At 43.4% G+C, this 24,660-nt stretch overlaps 1 protein-coding gene across 1 annotated transcript in view; it reads left to right on the top strand.

The window, feature by feature from the left end:
- Positions 1-24,660, top strand: part of LOC135505145 (protocadherin-15-like) — a 243,134-nt gene that overhangs the window by 2,674 nt on the left and 215,800 nt on the right. Inside the window, exons 2-3 of the mRNA XM_064924273.1 lie at positions 12,764-12,778; positions 13,326-13,391. Of these exons, the coding sequence (XP_064780345.1) occupies positions 12,764-12,778; positions 13,326-13,391 (81 nt within the window). The remainder of the gene's footprint in view (positions 1-12,763; positions 12,779-13,325; positions 13,392-24,660) is intronic.

The following is a 24,660-nucleotide window of genomic DNA, read 5'->3' as shown; positions in this document are numbered from 1 at the left end:
AGTACTGTACTGCCAGACATCACGTTGTACAGCTCCATATTTTCCTTTCCATCCTAACTGAAACCCAGAGGGTTTTTCATGGAATAGAAACACGATAATATTAATCTAACTAAGCAAGGACCAGTCAAAAGGTTGGACACACCTACTCATTCAAGGATTTTCTATATTTTTACTATTTTCTACATTGTCGAATAACAGTGATGACGTCACAACTGTAGGAGGTGTAGCCCGTCATGCACATGTTTCCTATTAGCAGGACAATAGACTTTTTTATAATCCGGCTACTGTTGTGAAAATCCCTCAACTTGAAATGTATCTGATGCTTAAGTACTCGAACGTGTTACATTTGTAACTCAAAACAACAGTACAGTATTTCTTCATCAACATCTTTATGCTTTCGTTAATAAAATAGAATAACGAGAAAAAAGGACATTCAAATGTAGATGTTTATATTTCACTTAATCACCATTTGGGTATTGGTTAGACAATAATTTGAAAATTAGGTTGCAGAAATGTTATGCTCTAAGTGTAACCTTTATTTAACTTGGAAAGTCAGTTAAGAAACAAATCTTATTTACAAGGACAGCCTACTCCTTCTTAAAGAGCCCAGTACTGTACTGCCGACTGTCGTTTTCCGTTCCAGCAAGTACCAGTAAAAAGTTTTGACCCACCTACTCATTCCAGGATTTTTCTATATTTTTACCATTTTTACATTGTAGAATAATAGTGAAGACATCACAACTATGAGATAACACATATGGAATCAGTAAATAGGAATTTGTTCTTAAGAAGGACAGTCTACTCCTTCCTCCCCAACGGGGATTTGAACCCCTGTCTCCTGCGTGCACCACATTTTGTAGTACATACATGGCCTGCTCTGCTTTATGTAAGGAAATAGGCACTTTCCCATGTTTACTACAGTATGTATTGTAGACGGCACAGTAGCCTAATAAACAAATAAGCACATTTTGTTAATAAAATAATGATTAAAAATCAATCCCATATACTATGTTATTGCAAAAAAGGTTTTACATTCTCTGGTAATGCCAATATGGAATACTCTCTGGTGGGCAAACTAGCAAAAACATGCAGAGAGAAAAAATTGCTGAGAACGAAATGACTTGCTGCGGCAGCACGCAAGGTGTACCGCTGTATGACGCAACTTTTAAAGGAGGAACCACTGTACTTGTCCTCGTGCTCAGTTGTGCACCAGGGCCTCCCACTCTGGTGAGAGACAGTTTGCGCTGTTCTGAGAAGGGAGTAGTACAAGGTTTTGTACCAGATCTTCAGTTTTTTGGCAATTTCTCACATGGAATAGCCTTCATTTCTCAGACCAAGGATAGACTGACAACTTTCAGAAGAAAGTTCTTTGTTTCTAGCCATTTTGAGCCTGTAATCGAACTCACAAATGCTGATGTTCCAGATACTCTACTAGTCCAAAAAAGGCCTGTTTTATTGCTTTTTTAATCAGAAAAACAGCTTTCAGCTGTGCTAACATAATTGGAAAAGGGTTTTCTAATGATCAATTAGCCTATTAAAATGATCAACTTGGATTAGCTAACACATCGTGCCACTGGAACACAGGAGTGATGGTTGCTGAAGATGGGCCTCTGTATGCCTATTTAGATATTCCATATAAAATCTGCCGTTTCCAGCTACAATAGACATTTACAACATTAATGATGTCTACACTGTATTTCTGATCAATTTGATGTTATTTTAATGGACAAAAAATGTGCCTTTCTTTCAAAACCAAGGACATTTTGAAGTGACACCAACCTTTTTGAACCGGTAGTGTATGTACAACTACATATATATATACAACTAAATTTGCCAGTGTGTCTTTGTTTCCAAATACCCAGTTAATGAAATACATTGAATGTGTTTATTTTCATGAAAGTGTAGTATTTCTATGTCATTTGTACCACTGTATTTGATGTAATGGTCTCAGATTCAAGCTAACTGAAATGTTCAGCTTGCTTCCACCCACAGCTAAACTCTGATTCTATACTCCTGCTCAGTTATAGCCTCTTGCTCACTTATTCATATTCTACCTGACAGATTCCTCAGGATTTATGTGCCAATATTTGACTCATTTGACCCGTGCCTTAATGGAGTTGTATATTCTGAAATGTACTATTGATTTATCGAAGCTCCTCAGTGCACCTGCCCCCCCCCCCTCCCATTTTTTTTTACAGAAAAGAAAGGTAGAAATGTCTTTGATCCAACTATTTCAAACTGATTTATTGGGTTGGGCCACAAATGTTGGACACTTTAATGAACTGTTCTGACCTTGGTGCTATGTTAATTTCACCTCTGGTTAAGAAATCGGATTTTCACCACTTTTGTCTGTGTCCCATTTTCTGATGTACATTTAGACTTAATTAGGGGTCAAGGCTTTGAAGCTGTAGTTGGTAATGCTTTTATATTGACCTACTACCAAGGGAGATCGTCAAGGTGCTGGAGAATAGTTTCTGGTCTGTTTATTCATGTAAAGCATCAGACCACTTGACAACCTAGAGCAATGTGGCATGACATCATCATGGTCAAGTGGACTATTTCCTATTTCAGTCGAAGATATCCATTTGTCACTGAAGCAGATGGATGTTAGAGAGATGAGATGAGTGTGTTGTAGCAAAGCAACTCCAATGCAAAAATAAATGAATGCATCCTCATCCTGTGGTTGCCATGGAGCTACAGATACCGTCTTAAGCCAGTGATCAGTGTCACCCACAGAGACGGTCTTAATTTGAGTTTGTGCCCTCTTCTCTCTCTCTCTCAATTCAGTTCAATTCAATACTCTCTATCTCACTCTCCTGTCCCGCTCTCTTCTTAGGAGTGATAGATACCAATCAGTCTCACCATGCAGACAGACTCTCTCTCATTCTGTCCTCTCTCTCTCTCTCTCTCTCTCCCTCTCCCGCTCTTTTTCACCCCTCTTGCCCTTTCTCTCTCTCTCGCTCGCTCGCGCTCTCTCTCTCTCTCTCTCTAGCTCTCTCCAGCTCTCTCTCCATCTCTCTCCATTTTTCTCTCTCCACCTCTCTCTCTCTCTCTCTCTCCACCTCTCTTTCTCTCTCTCTCTCCCCACCTCTCTTTCTATGATCTCTCTCCTCTGTCCCTCTTTCCATTCTTTCTGCAGTTAGACAGTTGAGTTTCCCCTCGTGAGTAACTTTTATTTATTCAGGGGAGCCTAATTGAGACCAGAGTCTAATTTCCAATGGTGACCTCCGGACATAATATAAAGATAAAAATGACAAGATACAAGATAGAATAACAAGTACATTACATAGAACATAAAAAAAGTCACAGCCGTCATCAATCGGCTCCCCTCAGGGGAGACCTGAGGAATCTCAAGAGTTAACCAATCCTGTGACCAATCAAGTTAGGTAGATTGGAAGCTTGTGTAGTAGAGCTTTGTAAACAAAAAGGGAGTAACGAAGTGATCTACGGAACTTTAATGAGGCCCAGGTAACCTTTTGATACAGGATGCAGTGATGCATATAAAAAATGTCCCCTGGGATAAAGCGAAGGGCGCTATAGTAGACGGCGTCCAAAGGTTTAAGAGTAGCGGCTTCTGCATTCTGATAAATGGTGTCACCGTAGTCAAGAACTGTCAGGAATGTTGACTGGACAATCTGCTTCCAGCTGTTTAGGAAGATTCATGGAAGAGTCTATTTCTATAAAAGAAGCCTACTTTAAATCTCCTCTTTACTAGCTCATCCGTATGTTTTTTAAACATCCAATTATCCTCAATCCAAAAGCCCAGATATTTATAGGCGGGAACCTGCTCGATGAAAGAACCATCTAATGCATAAATGCCATCTGAAATATTTCTACGAGAATTACATTTAGTTTTTCCAACAAAATCAGCAAGGCAACAAAATCAGACTACAACGCCAACATAGTCTGGTCAGATATAGGGGCAATAGCTTACATAACAGTGTCATCTGCATACAGATGAATGTTACAGGTTTTTGCAGATAGACCAATATGATTTATATAAATAGGACAGTCTCAAAATCGACCCCTTCAGGGCACCTTTAGTAATATTGAGGTAACTTTGACTTGGCACCCACAGAAAGCACACATCGCGTCATGTCTGATAGATAGTTCCCAAACCACTTGCAAGACGCCTGGTCGCTGCCCATTTCAGACAACCTTTGAATGGATAGAGGATGGTTGACAGTATCAAATCCATCAATCAAATGTATTTGAAAAGCCCTTTTTATATCAGCCAACATCACAACATGCTATCCAGAAACCCAGCCTAAAACCCCGAACACCAAACAAATGCCTTGGATAGGTCTATAAAGATGGCGACACAGTGATTCCTATTATCTTAGCAATTTAATATATACAATAAGACAAGCGTAGTTACTGAAACGGTGCTATGTCCAGGTCTATAACCAGACTCTGCTGGGGAACCAGGGCTGTACATTGATAGGACTGTAGGTTGGTTCCCCCTGAGCACTGAGCAGCACCAATCCGGTGCTAAGGCAGGCAAAGTGTCCCACTCACACCTACACACTTATCCAGAGAGTTCTCTCTCTGCTATGCGTCACATGCCCCTCTGGGCTATACATATACATATAAGTGTCCAGCTAGCTATACATAATACATCATGATATAGGCCTACTTTAGCTAGTTACATATTTAAGACACTCACTGTGAAAACAAACTAACTCCACAGGAAACTATATCAAGGACATATAGTGTTTTTATTTGCTCTATCCTCATCAACCTTTTAGATGTCTCCCCTTATTTTTGAGGTTTGTGAGTTTAAAGAAAACACATTTCAATTTCTGTATTTTGTTTTGTTTTGAGTTCCAACCAGATTACTATTCAGGCCAAGCAGATGGTGGAGATGAGAGTATTGACAGAACCTACAACACACTTTGATGGTAGAGATGAGAGTATTGACAGAACCTACAACCCACTTTGATGGTGGAGATGAGAGTATTGACAGAACCTACAACCAACTTTGATGGTGGAGATGAGAGTATTGACAGAACCTACAACCCACTTTGATGGTGGAGATGAGAGTATTGACAGAACCTACAACCCACTTTGATGGTGGAGATGAGAGTATTGACAGAACCTACAACCCACTTTGATGGTGGAGATGAGAGTATTGACAGAACCTACAACCCACTTTGATGGTGGAGATGAGAGTATTGACAGAACCTACAACCCACTTTGATGGTGGAGATGAGAGTATTGACAGAACCTACAACACACTTTGATGGTGGAGATGAGAGTATTGACAGAACTTACAGCACTCATTTCATTAGGGGGCAGGCATTGCCAGCCTCAGTTTGGCTCAAACCTGCATGTTGCTCTCATCCATTCATACACCACGCTGACTGTGAGCCAGCTAACCACTAACCCTTCAGTGTCCTTCCACTGGGTCTGTGACAGGGAGATAGAGAGACTGAATATATCCCTCTACCCCCCAGTCTCCTTATTCAACTATGTGGTCCTTAACCCTGACTACACACCCACTCAGCCCTATTTCCTTAACCCTGACTCACACCCACTCAGCCCTATTTCCTTAACCCTGACTACACACCCACTCAGCCCTATTTCCTTAACCCTGACTACACACCCACTCAGCCCTATTTCCTTAACCCTGACTACACACCCACTCAGCCCTATTTCCTTAACCCTGACTCACACCCACTCAGCCCTATTTCCTTAACCCTGACTACACACCCACTCAGCCCTATTTCCTTAACCCTGACTACACACCCACTCAGCCCTATTTCCTTAACCCTGACTACACACCCACTCAGCCCTATTTCCTTAACCCTGACTACACACCCACTCAGCCCTATGATGTTTGGCCTGGGTGGCCAATTGACTTTGCAGCCACTTGTTGTGACTGAGACTCATCACATTTCTCCCAGTATACACACACAGCAGATATGTCTATTCAGTCAACAGTAAAGCCTCAATAGCTTTCAGCCGCTTATTCTATCCTCCTTTTTCGATCCCTTTTTCTTTGCCCCACTCATGCAGTTAACCGAGGCACAATTTTAGAATAAAATAGAATAGGATTCGGAGTCCCTAAGTTTAAATCAGCAGGTATTCAAAGCCATTCCCTGTAGGCTCATCCATCCGCCTCAGGAGGAGACGGGATCTTTGACCTTGTAAGAGATTGATGTGTCTGGTGAAAACCACCTCAGCCCATCCCGGGCATTCAAGGATCAGGTGGATGTCAGTGCAGCTGCAGCATAGCTCTGTCCAAAATAGCCGCAAACTCCATTCTCAAGACTCCCATAGTGGCAATCATATTATAGTATACACAAGCCATTGCTGGGGTAATAAGTAAATAGAATATTTTTGAGATATATTTTGGGTGGTCAATTTGGGTGTAATAGTATGCTGACATCATTCCTGTTCCTCAAATGATCTCCTATATTTGAATGACTCGTTGGGTTAAGATGTGTACGAAGTAGAACGTTGACTGTGATCTTAATTTGGGTGTTGTAAAGATGTCATGAATCATGTGTTTTGGAGTCTGACTCCTGACATTTCTTCAAGATATTTTTTTGGGCCTATATCTATCTGCCTCATTAGAGATGACCAGAAAGGGGAATGGGTGGTGATGAAGTGTGTGTGTGTGTGTGTGTGTGTGTAATGAATTCCCATTGCCTTAGAGTTCTCAGGCACTAGCACCTGTTGTGCTCACTGTGTCTTTGACTTCATAAGGGGGTTTGAGAAAATCTGAATATAATCCCTGTTCTTATCAATATCCAGTTGAATTCAAAGTATAACTTAAAGATTAGTGCAGTATGACATGATACATGAAAGATGGACTATAGTGGATTCTAGTAGGTGTGATCTGTTCTTTGAAAATCAAACCTGATAGTGTACTATGCTATCATACCACAAAGCAGTTATTCTTTAGAAAGTTCCCTCTGAAAAAAATCGAGTTATTCGAAATCTGTTAGTGATTCAAGGGGTGTTTTTGACTTCTAATATACGGACATCACAACTTATGTTTTAGAATTCTTTATTGATTCCACATTCACTTTGTTGAAATCCAATTCACCTCACATACCAAAATCACAATGCATTAGTAACCCACTCCCCTTTACATTGTATTTCTCTTGAATGTGCGAAGGAGACATATTTTGATTTAGAATGGCCTCTCGTCTTGGGAGTAACGCTGGCCTGGAGTTTGTTCCGTTAGCTGCCTTATTGCTCGCTATTGATTTCTGCGATGATGACCCTCGATGGCGTTGGTCCAATCTCCTAGCAGCATCTCTCACACAGGTTATCACAGTTAGAGCAGTGCGTACATGCAGGGATTGTCTCTTGACATCAAACGTCCATGATCATTGTCACACGCCGCCGCTCCACTTTGGAATCAGCCAATGTCCTGGTGTCATATTAGGACAAGGGGGAGGCGGCATAGAAATAGAATAACAGAGCATTGAGTTAAATGGGGGATATCCGTTCCAGTAGTTATATTTCTATGGGAGGAACGTAGCCCCAGCAGGGTCAAAGAAGCATTTAACTATTTAACCAATCAAAGGGTCAGATGTTAGCCGATGATCTCATCACCCTCATTATTCTGAAATGTAATACTAATCCTAATGGGCCCCAACACCAACCTCAAGTGAAAGTTGGTGCTGCTTCAAATAATGCAGTATCCATCAAATCGAAGACAGGTATATAACCAACTGTTAGACTTTGGTACACTTATCAGTTAATTGGAGATTGCCTTTCGGCTAGAGCAGGTTTCGTGGGCGGTTCCTTGGTTAATTATGAAAATATATAGCAACAGGATCCCACAAACACAACGTTGGATAGTGTACAAGGGGAGGAGTATGATGTTGCTAGAGCTATACATAGTAAATATACATGCTTTTGAGGAAACTGATATTTTGGCAGTGGTGGGAAAAAGTAGCCAATTCTCATACTTGAGTAAAAGTAAAGATACCTTAATAGAAAATGACTCAAATAAAAGTGAATGTCACCCAGTAAAATACTACTTGAGTAGAAGTCTAAAAATATTTTGTTTTAAACATACTTAAGTATCAGAAATAAATGTAATTGCTAAAATGTGCTTAAGTATCAAGAGTAAAAGTATAAATAATTTAAAGTTCCTTATCTTAAGCAAACCAGACAGCACCATTTTCTTGTTTTTATATTTTATTTATGGATAGACAGGGGCACACTCCAACACTCAGACATAATTTACAAGTGAAGCATGTGTGTTTAATGAGTCCATCAGATTAGAGGCAGTAGGGATGACCAGGGATGTTCTCTTGATACCTGCGAGAATTTGACAATTTTCCTGTCCTGCTAAGCATTCAAAATGTAACGAGTACTTTTGGGTTTCAGGAAAAATGTATGGAGTAAAAAGTACATTATTTTCTTTAGGAAGGTAGTGAAGTAAAAGTAAAAGTTGTCAAAAACATAAATAGTAAACTAAAGTACAAATACCAAAAGAAAAATACTTAAGTAGTACTTTGCACCGCTGTATATAAGTTACATTTTCTTTCAAACAGCGAAAATTGGATGCTGTGTCTGTAGGATCTTGTTTATTATTGAACAGTCCCAAACGATTCATCAAAACATTATTTGTGCTTTTTTTGGAATCGAGAAGGTAGATCACAGGCAGCAGGCCGTCTGATGTCAACGAACTCATTCAGTTGTCCTGGGTGCTAATATTCCATCAATATTTCAGCAGAACAGTATCTGTTTGTTCACCCGTAGAGACGTTTGTGGCATTGCAGTGGCTGTGAAAATACTGTAGCTAGCGTTGATACAAGGGCTACCGTCACTGGGGCGTTGTTGGGTTTACAGCCTTTCTGATGTCATGTGACTCATAACCCTAGTCAGCTATTGGGTAATTAGTCATTTATAATGACCCGCCATATAGAGGGCATAAGGACTCTGAATTTATCTCTCATCTGTTGCTGCCCCATGCTTGTCCATACATCCATTCTCCAGACACAACAAACCAATGTAATCAAGGCTCAATGTTCCAGAGTAAACTCAAGACCCAGACACATTTAGTGGTGTTTATATGGGAGCTGGAGCGTTTTGATATCTTGTCAGGTAGCAGTGGTTTCCGAGCATTTACATACTGACTGCACTGTGCACTCACCGCCCGTCTGCAAACGGCTATTGTGTTAGGAAGAGAAATCTTTTTTTTTTTGAATAAGAAATAATCTAGCAAGTGCACCATCCCTTGAAAAGCCATTTTCTCCATGACCACTTATCTTTCTTTCAGGGGGAACTCAGCAGCGTGTCGACGTGGTGTTATTCATGTCGAGCTGTCTGTCTTCTCATAACTACCCATTAATATTTCCTAAAGGTGTGTGTCGGAAGCAGGGAGGTTGGGAGCGATGGGAAACTGACACCCCTCCCCGGTGAACAAATGCAGTCCCTTGAAGCAGCAGATCTCTCTCAGCCTGCCACCCAGGAAAAGTGTTCATCAAATCACTCACTCGTGCACTCTACTCAGATGCCTCGCCACCACCACAGCCTCGCACCACTGCTTTGCGCTAGACTGTTCTTCTACCGTAGTGGGTTGTGGGTAATGATCGGCGCAGACTGATCTGCGAAGGGTGGACATTTTAAGGAAGTGAAATATGACTTTTTGAGGTAATAACTGTAAACCAGCAGAGCTTCCTGTTGTAGGAAGTGGAATTTGAAGCAGCGTTAAGGGTAGGAAGTAGCAGGTGGCAGCAGGATCCGGCGCAAAATACTGGCCAGGTGAATGAATAAGTCCAATATTTACACCACCTACAAAGCTATTTACAAGATGAACAGATTCTCAAAATACAGGTTTGAATCTAAATCGAAAACGTACGCCTCAATCAAGCCTGCAATGCCAAACCAACTATAGCAGCTTTGCGTATAACAGACTATGGACAGCCTCCCCACACAGCTAACATACCAAACAAACTATAGCAGCTTTGCTTATAACAGGTGATGGACAGCCTCCCCACACAGCTAACATACCAAACCAACTATAGCAGGTTAGGGTATAACAGGCTATGGACAGCCTCCCCACACAGCTAACATACCAAACAAACTATAGCAGCTTTGCGTATAACAGGCTTTGGACAGCCTCCCCACACAGCTAACATACCAAACCAACTATAGCAGGTTGGGGTATAACAGGCTTTGGACAGCCTCCCCACACAGCTAACATACCAAACCAACTATAGCAGCTCTGCGTATAACAGGCTATGGACAGCCTCCCCACACAGCTCACATACCAAACCAACTATAGCAGGTTGGGGTATTACAGGCTATGGACAGCCTCCCCACACAGCTGACATACCAAACCAACTATAGCAGATTGGGGTATAACAGGCTATGGACAGCCTCCCCATACAGCTGACATACCAAACAAACTATAGCAGGTTGGAGTATAACAGGCTATGGACAGCCTCCCCACACAGCTGACATACCAAACCAACTATATCAGGTTGGGGTATTACAGGCTATGGACAGCCTCCCCACACAGCTAACATGCCAAACCAACTATATCAGGTTAGGGTATTACAGGCTATGGACAGCCTCCCCACACAGCTAACATACCAAACCAACTATAGCAGGTTGGGGTATAACAGGCTATGGACAGCCTCCCCACACAGCTAACATACCAAACCAACTATAGCAGGTTGGGGTATAACAGGCTATGGACAGCCTCCCCACACAGCTAACATACCAAACCAACTATATCAGGTTAGGGTATTACAGGCTATGGACAGCCTCCCCATACAGCTAACATACCAAACCAACTATAGCAGGTTGGGGTATTACAGGCTATGGACAGCCTCCCCACACAGCTAACATACCAAACCAACTATAGCAGGTTGGGGTATAACAGGCTATGGACAGCCTCCCCATACAGCTAACATACCAAACCAACTGTATCAGGTTAGGGTATTACAGGCTATGGACAGCCTCCCCACACAGCTAACATACCAAACAAACTATAGCAGGTTGGAGTATAACAGGCTATGGACAGCCACCCCACACAGCTAACATACCAAACAAACTATAGCAGGTTGGGGTATAACAGGCTATGGACAGCCTCCCCACACAGCTAACATACCAAACAAACTATAGCAGGTTGGAGTATAACAGGCTATGGACAGCCTCCCCATACAGCTAACATACCAAACCAACTATATCAGGTTGGGGTATAACAGGCTATGGACAGCCTCCCCATACAGCTAACATACCAAACCAACTATAGCAGGTTGGGGTATAACAGGCTATGGACAGCCTCCCCATACAGCTAACATACCAAACCAACTATAGCAGGTTGGGGTATAACAGGCTATGGACAGCCTCCCCATACAGCTAACATACCAAACCAACTATAGCAGGTTGGGGTATAACAGGCTATGGACAGCCTCCCCACACAGCTCACATAGCAGAGCTAGAACAAAACTCCAGCTCACAAGTGCAACAGGTACCTTTAAACCTATGGACCCTCCCTATTGACCAAACCATTAACCATGGATCTCTTTACCCCAATATGGCATATTAAATCATGTAACAGACATCTTCATTTTACCCACATTTGCATATTCGTCTAAATAAACATCTTAGCCATTCCTGGCTTATCCTCAAAGCGGGAATACTTTCCATTAATGAATACACATTTCCTAACAATAGTTCTGCAGGCCAACTGTCAGCAAAACGTATTTCTTATGGAGCTGCGCATTGAGCTCCGAGATCCGCAAACTTCAAACACGGGATACATTACAATATGGAAATAAACAAACGTCTTTCTCTTCATTGTAGCAAGTGTTCATGTGCACCTGAACATCGCATCCATTTGGAGGAATGCAAAATTGCAATTTACTGCATTTAAATATGAAACCGAAATGCGTCACAATGAAACTTGACCATACATTTCCTTGACACATAATTAGCCTTGCACAGAGTAAATACTCATGACACTGGTAAAAGAGGGAAAGAACAACATATATATTTATATATATTTATATATATATACATACATTTAGGAGTAATGAATTACTAGATTTATGGGGAAACATAAACGAGCTAAACAATTTATAAGGATAATTAAATAATGCATGTTCGTGACGAGAGATACCGAGTCAGCTTGTCACACTCCTACTCTGAAACTTTGATATGCCCATAGATTATATTATTGTTCAACAATATATTGAAAGATTTGCCAAATAATTGTTTTTGTATTTTCAATATTCATGTTGAAAATTGTCATTGAAATCAAAATGCTACTCATATTACAGAGAAAGAGGTAATGCTACATATAACACCAAGTTTTGCTTTGTAGCATCTCCAGATGAAACATTTCTGGAGTCTGAAAGGAGGCTTGGGTAAGGCCAAAATGCCAGTTGTGCAACTGATTAGGTATCCCCTTTCCCGTCTCAAAATGACACAGATGTTCCAACTTCATTCATTTGAATTACACTTTAAGTTACAAATGTCAAATACATGTCAATAATCCTTCCTCCAAAGGACCCTTCTATGGATTATATTTTGTAAAAATCACCAAAATCACGGTCCTGTTTTTTCTAGTTTCACATGGAAACACCCTATAATGTGAACTTTCGCACCTCTGTTTCAAAGTTTCAGAACTTTTCTTTTGATATGTTCTCTTCCCTCATTTTTTTCCTATTGTCTTTTGTTCTCTTTCAAGTGTCTTAAAGATAACTGACTTCCCGTTTGTCCTTCTCTTTTCCTCTGTCATTCTGTTCTGCTCTCTGGCTGATGTTACTATATTTGACTCCAGACTGGCAGTATGATGGTAAGGCCATAGATCTTCCTCTCTGTGAACAGACTGTAGCCTTCTAACCTCCAGTTACAGCCTCATTCTGCTCATAAAGAAGCCTCATACAGCCTCATCTTTCATCACCACTCTACACTTTGCCCCCATTCTCCTTCTACCCCCCCCCCTCCATGGCAGTACATCTATGCATCTTAGATTTACACATTCTAGATCTATACATTCTAGATCTATATATCCTAGATGATACATCTTAAATCGATACATCTTGGATCGATACATCTTAGATCTGCTGTATACATCTTAGATCTATACATCCTAGATCGATACATCCTAGATCTACTGTATACATCCTAGATCTAAACATCTTAGATCTATACACCTTAGATCTATACATCCTAGATCTGTACATCCTAGATGATCCATCTTGGATCTACACATCCTTGATCTATTCCGTGAGTTCTGTCCAGTGTTGCTTCTAGACATAGTATAGCTGTGAACTCTAATTGGTGTGTAACAGGAGATTACAGATTCATGTTTTTTCTTCTCGTGTGTCTGTGAATTCCAGAATGCAAACTCTCCAGAACTGGTCCACCCGCCACCATTGTTGCCATAGATGAAGAGAGCCCCAATGGTATGTATTCTCTCCATGCAGCACTGTTGGAATAATGGACCATGCTGAGAAAATCACAAACTCTGGTTGATTCAAATGGAGTGAAAAGCACTCCAAGCACAGGCTTCAAGCTTGCAGTTCCAGACACAGAGCATTTGTATTTTCCAATGTAATAAAACAAAAAGACTAAAGGATGGTTCACTAAATATTTGTTCAGGAGGAGGATTCCGACCACTTAAACTCCACATTCTCTCTGTCCTAATTGTTTTCCTCGGTTGAGGGCTGAGCCATTATCAGTTTATGGGTGAATTTAAACGGGCCCACCAGGGAGGGAGGCAGCCATACATAGCGTCTTTAACGCTAATGAGTGGAGCTGCTAATGCTGTTGGTTGTTGGGGCCATATTTGTCTCCCTCCCTTGACTTTCCCCGGTGGCTCCGCATGCGGCCGGCCCTGCCAGCCACATTACAAATGGTGTTCAGCGTGCTGCACAGCCAGGGACCCTCGCTGTAGTAGATCTCTCTGTTCTCCCATCTTTTCCTTCTTTCTCCACTCTGAGCCACTATTGGGTGTGGCGGCTGGGCTGGGCTTCGTTGCGTTCTGAGCTGTAATTGCGTTTGAACATTAGTGATGCATTTGACAGGTGTTAGCAGAGGTCAGTGGCTGGCTGTTGTTTCCCTATTGAGCATCAGAGGTCAGTGGCTGGCTGTTGTTTCCCTATTGAGCATCAGAGGTCAGTGGCTGGCTGTTGTTTCCCTATTGAGCATCAGAGGTCAGTGGCTGGCTGTTGTTTCCCTATTGAGCATCAGAGGTCAGTGGCTGGCTGTTGTTTCCCTATTGAGCATCAGAGGTCAGTGGCTGGCTGTTGTTTCCCTATTGAGCATCAGAGGTCAGTGGCTGGCTGTTGTTTCCCTATTGAGCATCAGAGGTCAGTGGCTGGCTGTTGTTTCCCTATTGAGCATCAGAGGTTTTCCACACTGCTGCGCCTTGGCAATGGATGTCAGCAGGCAGACCCCTGCACCTTCTCACTAGGGCTGTCTACTGCTGTCTACTGCTCCTCGAGGTGGTGCCTGAACCAGGGTCAGAGTTGAGATGTTGGATGGAGGGCAGGTATTTGTTTGAAAGTCTAATTGAGTTGGAGTATTTTTTTTCCAAACTGACTGTAACTCTTCTGCAGTTCTTTGGCTTATTGTCTCTGTCACATCTCTCTGTAGTTAATTTGACTTGCAGAATGAAGCTGACCAAAGCTAATATAGTGCTAATTTCTATTTGTAGAGCATGTATTTCTTACAATTTTCATGTCTTCGTGTCCAGTATGAAGGAAGTTTTAGGTAGTTTTGCGAGCCAACGCGAAGCCAGCAAGCTAATGGTATCCTCTAGTTCATAAGACTCTCGTTGCCAAAATCCCAAAGTATCCCTTTAATCCAGTATCAAGGAATTGCATAATTATTTTAGGGAGAGAGGTTGTGTGCAGGAGTCAGAATGTGTTTGCATTGAGAGTAAAGCAAATGATAGAAAAGCCCTTCGTTTGACTCTCTCTTTGCCAAGCTCAGTGATGCCTTCAGGATTTAAGGTAATCTGTTCCTCATGTAACAGTAATTTACCTGTGATTTTCACCCCATACAGCGTGAGAGCGGCTTTAATTCCACATTTAATGGATGAAACATGCCTCAGCATCATATGAAATGACTTTTTATATAGTTTAAGCCGTGCACTATACTTATCCGAACCAATTGCAGTCGTGAATATATTTTATATCAGCACCCCAAAAATGATATTTCTCATACAGTGCCTGTGCACGGATCCACAGTCAATTTATTTATTCAATATAATGGATTTCATGGGTCCCCATTTTCATTTTAAAGAGTTCGCTTTCTTCTGCAGACATAAAAAAACTTGAGCTTTGGAAAAACAGTTGAGAAATGACAGACCAAAGACCAAGAACCGTGCAGGACACAGATTAACATACTGTAGCTATTTAATCATTTTCCTCAAACATGTTCCAAAATTGAATTAAATCAAATTTTCCAGCTAGAAACAGAGAGGGAGTGTTGTCAAATCAGTGTTTTGTGAGATGATTATGGAGAATAGACCTCTCTGCAGACACCATAAAGATATCACCCTCCAAAATGAAATAAAATCAGGTCAGCTGTAAATTGAGTTGAGTTTTTTTCAGGTGTACTTTACCTCATTCCCTTCCAACAGCTAGAAATAAAAAAGGAATAAATGTATAGCCCTGGCGACGTTTTATTATAAAGGGGCAGTTTTATGTGTGATTACCAAGGAGCGGAAACCTAAAGTATGTGTCATATGAAGATAGAACTTTGAAAATTGCTCTGCATTTCTCTGCACCTTCAACTGGGCTAAAACAGTAGACTCTGTGACATGGGGATCATTGCTAGATTACCTTCTCATTTGAGTTTTGCACTTGTACGCTATTTTGCTGTGGCGAGTGTCAGGTGTGGATGATGGAATCTGAGGTGTGAGGCTAGTGTGGGTGATGCAAGGGCAGTGGAGGGTCACTCTGGACTGGCCCAGAGAATAGCAGTCAGATTGCTGGGAGGTAGTGAGGTATCCTCTCTTACTCACTCACACACGGACACACAGACACACAGACACACAGACAAAGCTCTGAGCCAGGAGAGAGGTCAGCTGATCAGCCACAGCTGGGACAATTTCAAAGTCCCTTTGAGTGTCCACGATAACACAGGAGACAAAGGTGCTGAGAAGGGGGCGGGGCCGGCAACGAGAGGGATAGGAATCATTTGAGACATCATGAGGAAGGATATTGATCGAATAGGACCGTACTGAGAGTTAAAGGAAGCTTCTGAGAGGGACTGAGTCAGAGAGAAGTTCTGTGCAGGAGTCAGAATGTGTTTGCATTGAGAGTAAAGCAAATACGAGAAAAGCCCTTAGTTTGACTCTCTTCCGCCCAAGCTCAATGATGACTTTTTTCATTTACATTTTTTATTTCACCTTTATTTAACCTGGTAGGCCAGTTGAGAGTAAGTTCTCATATGCAACTGCGCGACCTGGCCAAGATAAAGCAGTGCGACAAAAAGAACAACACAGAGTTACACATGGAATAAACAAATGTACAGTCAATAACAATAGAAACATCTGTATACAGTGTGTGCAAATGAAGGCAATAAATAGGCCAATAGTGGCGAAGTAATTACAATTTAGCAATTTACACTGGAGTGATATATGTGCAGATGAAGATGTGCAAGTAGAAATACTGCTGTGCAAAAGAGCAGAAAAACAAATATGGGGATGAGGTAGGTAGTTGGTTGGATGGGCTATTTACAGATGGACTGTGTACAGCTGCAGCGATCGGTATGCTGCTCTGACAGCTGACGCTTAAAGTTAGTGAGGGAGATATAAGTCTCCAACTTCAGTGATTTTTGCAATTCGTTCCAGTCATTGTCAGCAGAGAACTGGATGGAAAGGCAGCCAATGGAGCTGTTGGCTTTGGGGATGACCAGTGAAATATACCTGCTGGAGTGTGTGCTACGGGTGTGTGATGCTATGGTGAACAGTGAGCTGAGATAAGGCGGAGCTTTACCTAGCAAAGACTATAGATGACTTGGAGCCAGTGGGTTTGGCGACAAATATGTAGCGAGGACCAGCCAACGAGAGCATACAGGTCGCAGTGGTGGGTAGTGTATGGGGCTTTGGTGACAAAATGGATGGCACTGTGATAGACTGCATCCAATGTGCTGAGTAGAGTGTTGGAGGCTATTTTGTATATGACATGGTCGAGGATCGGTAGGATGGTCAGCTTTACGAGGATATGTTTGGCAGCATGAGTGAAGGAGGCTTTGTTGCGAAATAGGAAGCCGATTCTTGATTTAACTTTGGATTGGAGATGCTTAATGTGAGTCTGGAAGGAGAGTTTACAGTCTAACCAGACATCTAGGTATTTGTAGCCAACATATTCTGGACAGTCAGAACTGTCCAGGAGTTAAGGTAATCTGTTCCTCATGTAACAGTAATTTACCTGTGATTTTCACCCCATACAGCGTGAGAGCGGCTTTAATTCCACATTTAATGGATGAAACATGCCTCAGCATCATATGAAATGACTTTTTATGTAGTTTAAGCCGTGCACTATACTTATCCGAACCAATTGCAGTCGTGAATATTTTTTATGTTGGCACCACAAAAATGATGATATTTCTCATACAGTGACTGTGCACGGATCCACAGTCAATTTATTTATTCAATATAATGGATTTCATGGGTCCCCATTTTAATTTTAAAGAGTTTGCTTTCATCTGCAGACGTAAAAAAATCTTGTCTGAGCTTTGGGAAAACATTTGAGAAATGACAGACCAAAGACCAAGAACCGTGCAGGACACAGATTAACATACTGTAGCTATTTAAACATTCTCCTCAAATATGTCCCAAAACTGAATTGAATCCAAATTTTCCAGCTAGAAACAGAGAGGGAGTGTTGTCAAATCAGTGTTTTATGAGATGATTATGGAGAATAGACCTCTCTGCAGACACCATAAAGATATCACCCTCCAAAATGAAAGCAAACCAGGTCAACTGTAAATTGTGTACCCATTTCCTTAAAACGTTGACTTGTCTCAATAAATTCATGAGTTTTTTAAAATCAAATCAAATTTTATTTGTCACATACACATGTTTAGCAGATGTTATTGTGGGTGTTGCGAAACGCCTGTTTCTAGCTTCAATAGTGCAGTAATTTCTAACAAGTAATATCTAACAATACACACAATCTAAAATAATGGAATGGAAAAAAGAATAAATCAATATTTGTACGAGCAATGTCAGAGTGGCATGGACTAAGATACAGTAGAATAGTATAGAGTACAGTATATACATATGAGATGAGTAATGTCAGAGTGGCATGGACTAAGATACAGCAGAATAGTATAGAGTACAGTATATACATATGAGATGAGTAATGTCAGAGTGGCATGGACTAATATACAGTAGAATAGAATACAGTATATACATATGAGATGAGTAATGTCAGAGTGGATGGACTAAGATACAGTAGAATAGAATACAGAATATACATATGAGTGGCATGGACTAATATACAGTAGTATAGAGTACAGTATATACATATGAGATGAGCAATGTCAGAGTGGCATGGACTAATATACAGTAGAATAGTATAGAGTACAGTATATACATATGAGATGAGTAATGTCAGAGTGGCATGGACTAATATACAGTAGAATAGAATACAGTATATACATATGAGATGAGCAATGTCAGAGTGGCATGGACTAATATACAGTAGAATAGAATACAGTATATACATATGAGATGAGCAATGTCAGAGTGGCATGGACTAATATACAGTAGAATAGTATAGAGTACAGTATATACATATGAGATGAGCAATGTCAGAGTGGCATGGACTAAGATACAGTAGAATAGAATACAGTATATACATATGAGATGAGTAATGCAAAATATATAAACATTATTAAAGTGACTCGCGTTACATTATTAAAGTGGCCAGTGATTTCAAGTCTATGTATATAGGGCAGCAGCCTCTAATGTGATAGTGATGGCTATTTAAGTCTGATGGCCTTGATAGAAGCTATTTTTTCAGTCTCTCGGTCCCAGCTTTGATGCACCTGTACTGACCTCACCTTCTGGATGATAGCGGGGTGAACAGGCAGTGGCTTGGGTGGTTGTAGTCCTTGATGATCTTTTTGGCCTTCCTGTGACATCAGGTGTTGTAGGTGTCCTGGAGGGCATGTAGTTTGCTCCCGGTTATGTGTTGGGCAGACCACACCACCCTCTGGAGAGCCCTGCGGTTGTGGGCGGTGCAGTTGCCGTACCAGGCGGTGATACAGCCCGACAGGATGCTCTCGATTGTGCATCTGTAAAAGTTTGTGAGGGCTTTAGGTGCCAAAGCAAATTTATTTAGGCTCCTGAGGTTGAAGAGGCGCTGTTGGGCCTTCTTCTTCACACTGTCTGTGTGGGTGGACCATTTCAGTTTATCAGTGATGTGCACAACAAGGAACTTGAAGCTTTCCACCTTCTCCACTGTGCTCCCGTCGATGTGGATATTGGGGTGCTCTCTCTGCTGTTTCCTGATGTCCACGATCAGCTCCTTTGTTTTGTTGACATTGGGTGAGAGGTTATTTTCCTGACACCACACTCCCAGGGCCCTCAGCTCCGCCATGTAGGTGGAGCTGGTAATCAGGCCTACTACCGTTGTGTTGTCTGCAAACTTGATGAATGAGTTGGGAGCGTGCATGGCCACGCAGTCATTTGGTGAACAGGAGGGGGCTGAGCAACCATCCTTTTGGGACCCCAGTGTTGCGGATCAGCGAAGTGGACGTGTTGTTTCCGGCCCATCAGGATGTCCAGGATCCTGTTCCACAGGGCGGGGTTCAGACTCAGGGCCTCAAGCTTAATGATGATCTTGGAGAGTACTAGGGTGTTGAATGCTGAGCTATAATCAATGAACAGCATTCTTACATAGGTATGTCCAGATGGGATCTATTGAGGCCGTAAGCAAATTGAAGTGCCTCTATAGTGTCAGGTAAGGTAAAGGTGATATGATCCTTGACAAGCCTCTCAAAGAACTTCATAATGACAAAAGTGAGTGCTACGGGGCGATAGTTATTTAGTTCAGTTACCTTTTCTTTCTTGGGTACAAGAACAAGGGTGGACACCTTGAAGCATGTGGGGACAACAGACTGGGATAGGGAGATATTGAATATGTCTGTAAACACTCCAGCTAGCTGGTCTGCGCATGCTCTGAGGACACGGCTAGGGATGACGTCTTGGCTGGCAGCCTTGCGAAGTTTAACACGCTTAAATGTCTTACTGACGTCGGCCATGGCGAAGGAGAGTCTACAGTCCTTGGTAGTGGGCCGCGTCGGTGTGCACTGTATTCTCCTCAAAGCGGGCGAAGGAGGTGATTAGCTTATCCAGAAGCAAGACGTCGGTGTCCGAGACGTGGCTGGTTTTCCCTTTGTAGTCCGTGATTGTCTGTCGACCCTGCCACATTCGTCTCCTGTCTGAGCCATTGAATTGCGACTCCACTTTGTCTCTATACTGATGTTTTGCCTGTTTGATTGCTTGAATAACTACACTGTTTGTATTCAGCCATATGCAATGGTTCGCGCTTTCAGTTTTGCGCGAATGCTGCCATCTATCCACAGTTTCTGATTAGGGTAGATATTTGTATGTATCTTTTTTTACCCCATTTTCTCCCCAATTTCGTGGTATCCAATTGGTAGTTCCAGTCTTGTTTTATCGCTGCAACTCCTGTACGGACTCGGGAGAGGTGAAGGTCAAGTGCCATGTGTTTCCTTGAAACACAACCCAACCAAGCCACACTGCTTCTTGACACAATGCACACTTAAGCCGGAAGCCACCAATGTGTCATAGGAAACACTGTACACCTGGCAACCGTGTCAGCATGCAATGTGCCCAGACAGCCACAGGAGTCACTAGTGCGCGATGGTACAAGGACATCCCTGCCGGCCAAAACCTCCGCTAACCAGGACAATGCTGGGCCAATTGTGCGCCGCCCCATGGGTCTCCCAGTCGCAGCCGGCTGCGACAGAGCCTGGAAGGGTGGGTTGTAACAGTGGGTATAACATCTTCTATACACTTCCTGATAAACTCAGTCACCGTATCAGTGTGTTTGTCTATGTTGTTCTCGGAGGCTACCCGGGAACATATCCCAGTCTGCGTGATCAAAAAAATCTTGAAGTGTGGATTATGATTGGTCAGACCAGCGTTGAATAGTCCTTAGCACGGGTACTTCCTGTTTGAATTGCTGCCTATAGGAGGGAAGGAGAAAAATGAAGTCGTCATCAGATTTGCCGAAGGGTGGGCCTTGTAGGCATCCCGGAAATTGGAGTAGCAGTGGTCGAGTATTTTAGCTTAGCAATGTGTTGATTGAACTTCGGTAAGGTTTTCCTCAAATTTGCTTTGTAAAATCCGCAGCTACAATAAATGCAGCCTCGGGATATGCAGCCTCGGGATTTCCAGTTTGCATAAAGTCCAGTGAAGTTCTTTGAGGGTTGTAGTGGTATCGGCTTGAGGGAGAATATACACGGCTCTGACTATAACCTAAGAGATTTCTCTTGGGAGGTAATACGGTCTGCATTTGATTGTGATGTATTCTAGGTTGGGTGAATATCACACCATGAGTAGTTAATCATTAAACACCCCTGCCCTTCTTCTTCCCGAAGGGATATTTATTCCTGTCTGCGCAATGAACTGAAAACCCAACTGGCTGTCCTGACTCAGACAGTATATCCAAGAGAGCCATGTTTCCGTGAAACAAAGTATGTGACAATCCCTGATGTCGCTCTGGAAGGAACTCCTCTCCCTGAGCACGTCAACTTTATAATCCAGTGACTGAACATTAGCGATTAATATAATTGGAAGCACTGGATGGTGTGCTTGCCTCCTGATTCATTCCTAGTACCTCTTTTCTGCCAGAAAAGGAACAGCCTCTGGAATCAGTTCAATTTGACTGGGGGGTACGAACAAAGGATCCGATTGGGGAAAGTTGTTTTCCTGTCACGGCCGTCGAAAGATTTGGACCAAAGTGCAGCGTGATGGGCGTACATTTTCCTTTTATTTAAAATGTTGCCAACAAAACAACAAACGAAGAAACAGCCGTGAAGCTTCCAGGGCTATAGTGCCACTAACAAAGATAACTACCCACACTGAAAGGAGGGAAAAAGGGCTACCTAAGTATGATTCCCAATCAGAGACAATGATAGACAGCTGTCCCTGATTGAGAACCTTACCTGGCCAAAACATAAAAATAAAGAAACATAGAAAACAGAACATAGAATGCCCACCCCACATCACACCCTGAGCAAACCAAATAGAGAAATAAAACGTCTCTCTAAGGTCAGGGTGTGACAGTACACCCCGCCCAAAGGGGCGGACTCCGGCCGCAAAACCTGAACCTATAGTGGAGGGTCTGGGTGGGCATCTACCTGGGTTGTGGCTCTGGTGAGGGACGTAGGCCCCGCTCCACCTCTGGCTCACCCACTTTGGTGGTGCCTCTGGTGCGGGGACCCTCGTCGCCAACCCTGAACTGGGGACCCTCTCTGCGGGCCCCGGACAGGGACCCCTCGTTGCAGGCCCCGGACTGGGACCCCTCGTTGCGGGCCCCGGATTGGGGACACTCATTGCGGGCCCCGGACTGGGGACCTTGCTGCGGGCCACGGAATGGGAACCCTCGTTGCGGGCCTCGGGCTGGGACCCCTCGTTGCGGGCCCCGGACTGGGGACTGTTAAAGGAATTAAATTCCTCTGTTTTAATAACCAATTAAAATGAATCACTCATAAGTGATCAATTGTCAATTCATAAGAGGTTGTAAGACCCTTATTGGTATAAAATGGACAGAGACCAGCCTTATGGTTCTCACATGTCTCTCCCTATTTAAGATCATATATGACCGAGCCAAGGTCATGCTTGTGTAGATAAGCCTTCTAGCCAGACTGGCTATAAGTTCATTCATTTCTACCATGGTACAGACAGTCATTGTTCTAATTCTTGATCATATTTACACACATTAAATTCAGTACTAGGATTAAAAAGAAAATTCATACATATACAGTAACATAATAGTATTCTGATTAGTACATATACAGTAACATAATAGTATTCTGATTAGTCAGTCCTGATTGAAATGTATACATAATTAGTCATCATTGATAAAAATTCCTTTAACAGGGACCCTCGTTGCAAGCCCCGGACTGGGGACCCTCGCTGCGGGCCCCAGACATGGGGACCCTCGCTGCGGGCCCCGGACAGGGGATCGTTGCTGGAGGCTCCGGACAGGGGATCGTTGCTGGAGGCTCCAGACTGGGGATCGTTGCTGGAGGCTCCGGACTGGAGACCGTCGCTGGAGGCTTCGTGCCATGGATTATCAATGGAGGCTTCGTGCCATGGATCATCACAGGAGGCTTCTTGCCATGGATCATCACAGAAGGCTTCGTGCCATGGATCATCACTGGAGGCTTCGTGCCATGGATCATCACTGGAGGCTTCGTGCCATGGATCATCACTGGAGGCTTCGTGCCTTGGATCATCAATGGAGGCTTCGTGCCATGGATCATCACTGGAGGCTTCGTGCCATGGATCATCACTGGAGGCTTCGTGCCATGGATCATCACTGGAGGCTTCGTGCCATGGATCATCACTGGAGGCTTCGTGCCATGGATCATCACTGGAGGCTTCTTGCCATGGATCATCACTGGAGGCTTCTTGCCATGGATCATCACTGGAGGCTTCTTGCCATGGATCATCACTGGAGGCTTTGTGCCATGGATCATCACTGGAGTGAGGAGACGTATGGGTAGCCTGGTGCGTGGAGCTGCCTCACCAGGCTGGGGAGACATACAGGAGGCTTGGTTATGGGCGCAGGCACAGGACTCACCAGGCTGGGGAGACATACTGACTGGAGGCTTGGTTCTTTGCGGAGGCACCGGATACACAGGGCCGTGAAGGTACACTGGAGGTCTCAAGCGCAGAGCCTGCACAACCCGTCCTGGCTGAATGGTTATCTTCGCCTTGCAAATGCGGGGCGCTGGCACAGGACGCAGTGGGCTGTGCAGACGCACCGGAGACACAGTAGTGCGCAGAGCCGGCGCAGGATATCCTGGGCCGAAGAGACGCATTGGAGACCAGCCGCTCTGAGCCGGCACCATCCGCCCTGGCTGGATGCTCACCCTAGCCCGGCAGATGCGGGGAGCTGGGATGTAGCGCACCGGGCTGTGAAGGCGCACTGGAGTACCACGCTTCTCCCCACGGTAAGCACGAGGAGTTGGCTCAGGCCTCCAACCTGACTCAGCCAATCTCCTCGTGTGCCCCACCAAAACATTTTTTTGGGGCTGCCTCTCGTGCCTGCTCCGTTGCCGTGACTCCTGGTAGTGAAGTCGTTCCTCCCTCGCTTCTTCAGCCTGTTTCCATGGCAGGGTCTTGTCCCCTGCCATAACCTCCTCCCATGTCCAAGATGTCCTCCATTCTCTCTTCTCCCGGGCCCAGGATCCCTGCTCCTACTGGCCACGCTGCTTGGTCCTTTGGTGGTGGGTAGTTCTGTCATGGCCGTGATTCAAAGAAGACCAAGGTGCAGCGTGGATGAGCGTACATTTTCCTTTTATTTAGTAAAATGTCGCCAACAAAACAAGAAATAACGAAAACGACCGTGAAGCTTACAATGGCTATAGTGCCCCCAACAAAGACAACTTCCCACAAACACAAAAGGAAAAAGGCTGCCTAAGTATGATTGCCAATCAGAGACACCGACAGAC

The sequence above is a fragment of the Oncorhynchus masou genome, chromosome 18, assembly GCF_036934945.1.
Source record: "Oncorhynchus masou masou isolate Uvic2021 chromosome 18, UVic_Omas_1.1, whole genome shotgun sequence".
In the NCBI taxonomy this organism is placed as follows: domain Eukaryota; kingdom Metazoa; phylum Chordata; class Actinopteri; order Salmoniformes; family Salmonidae; genus Oncorhynchus; species Oncorhynchus masou.
The sequence above is the reverse complement of the archived record's forward strand: the minus strand, read 5'-3'. Positions and strand labels throughout refer to the sequence as shown.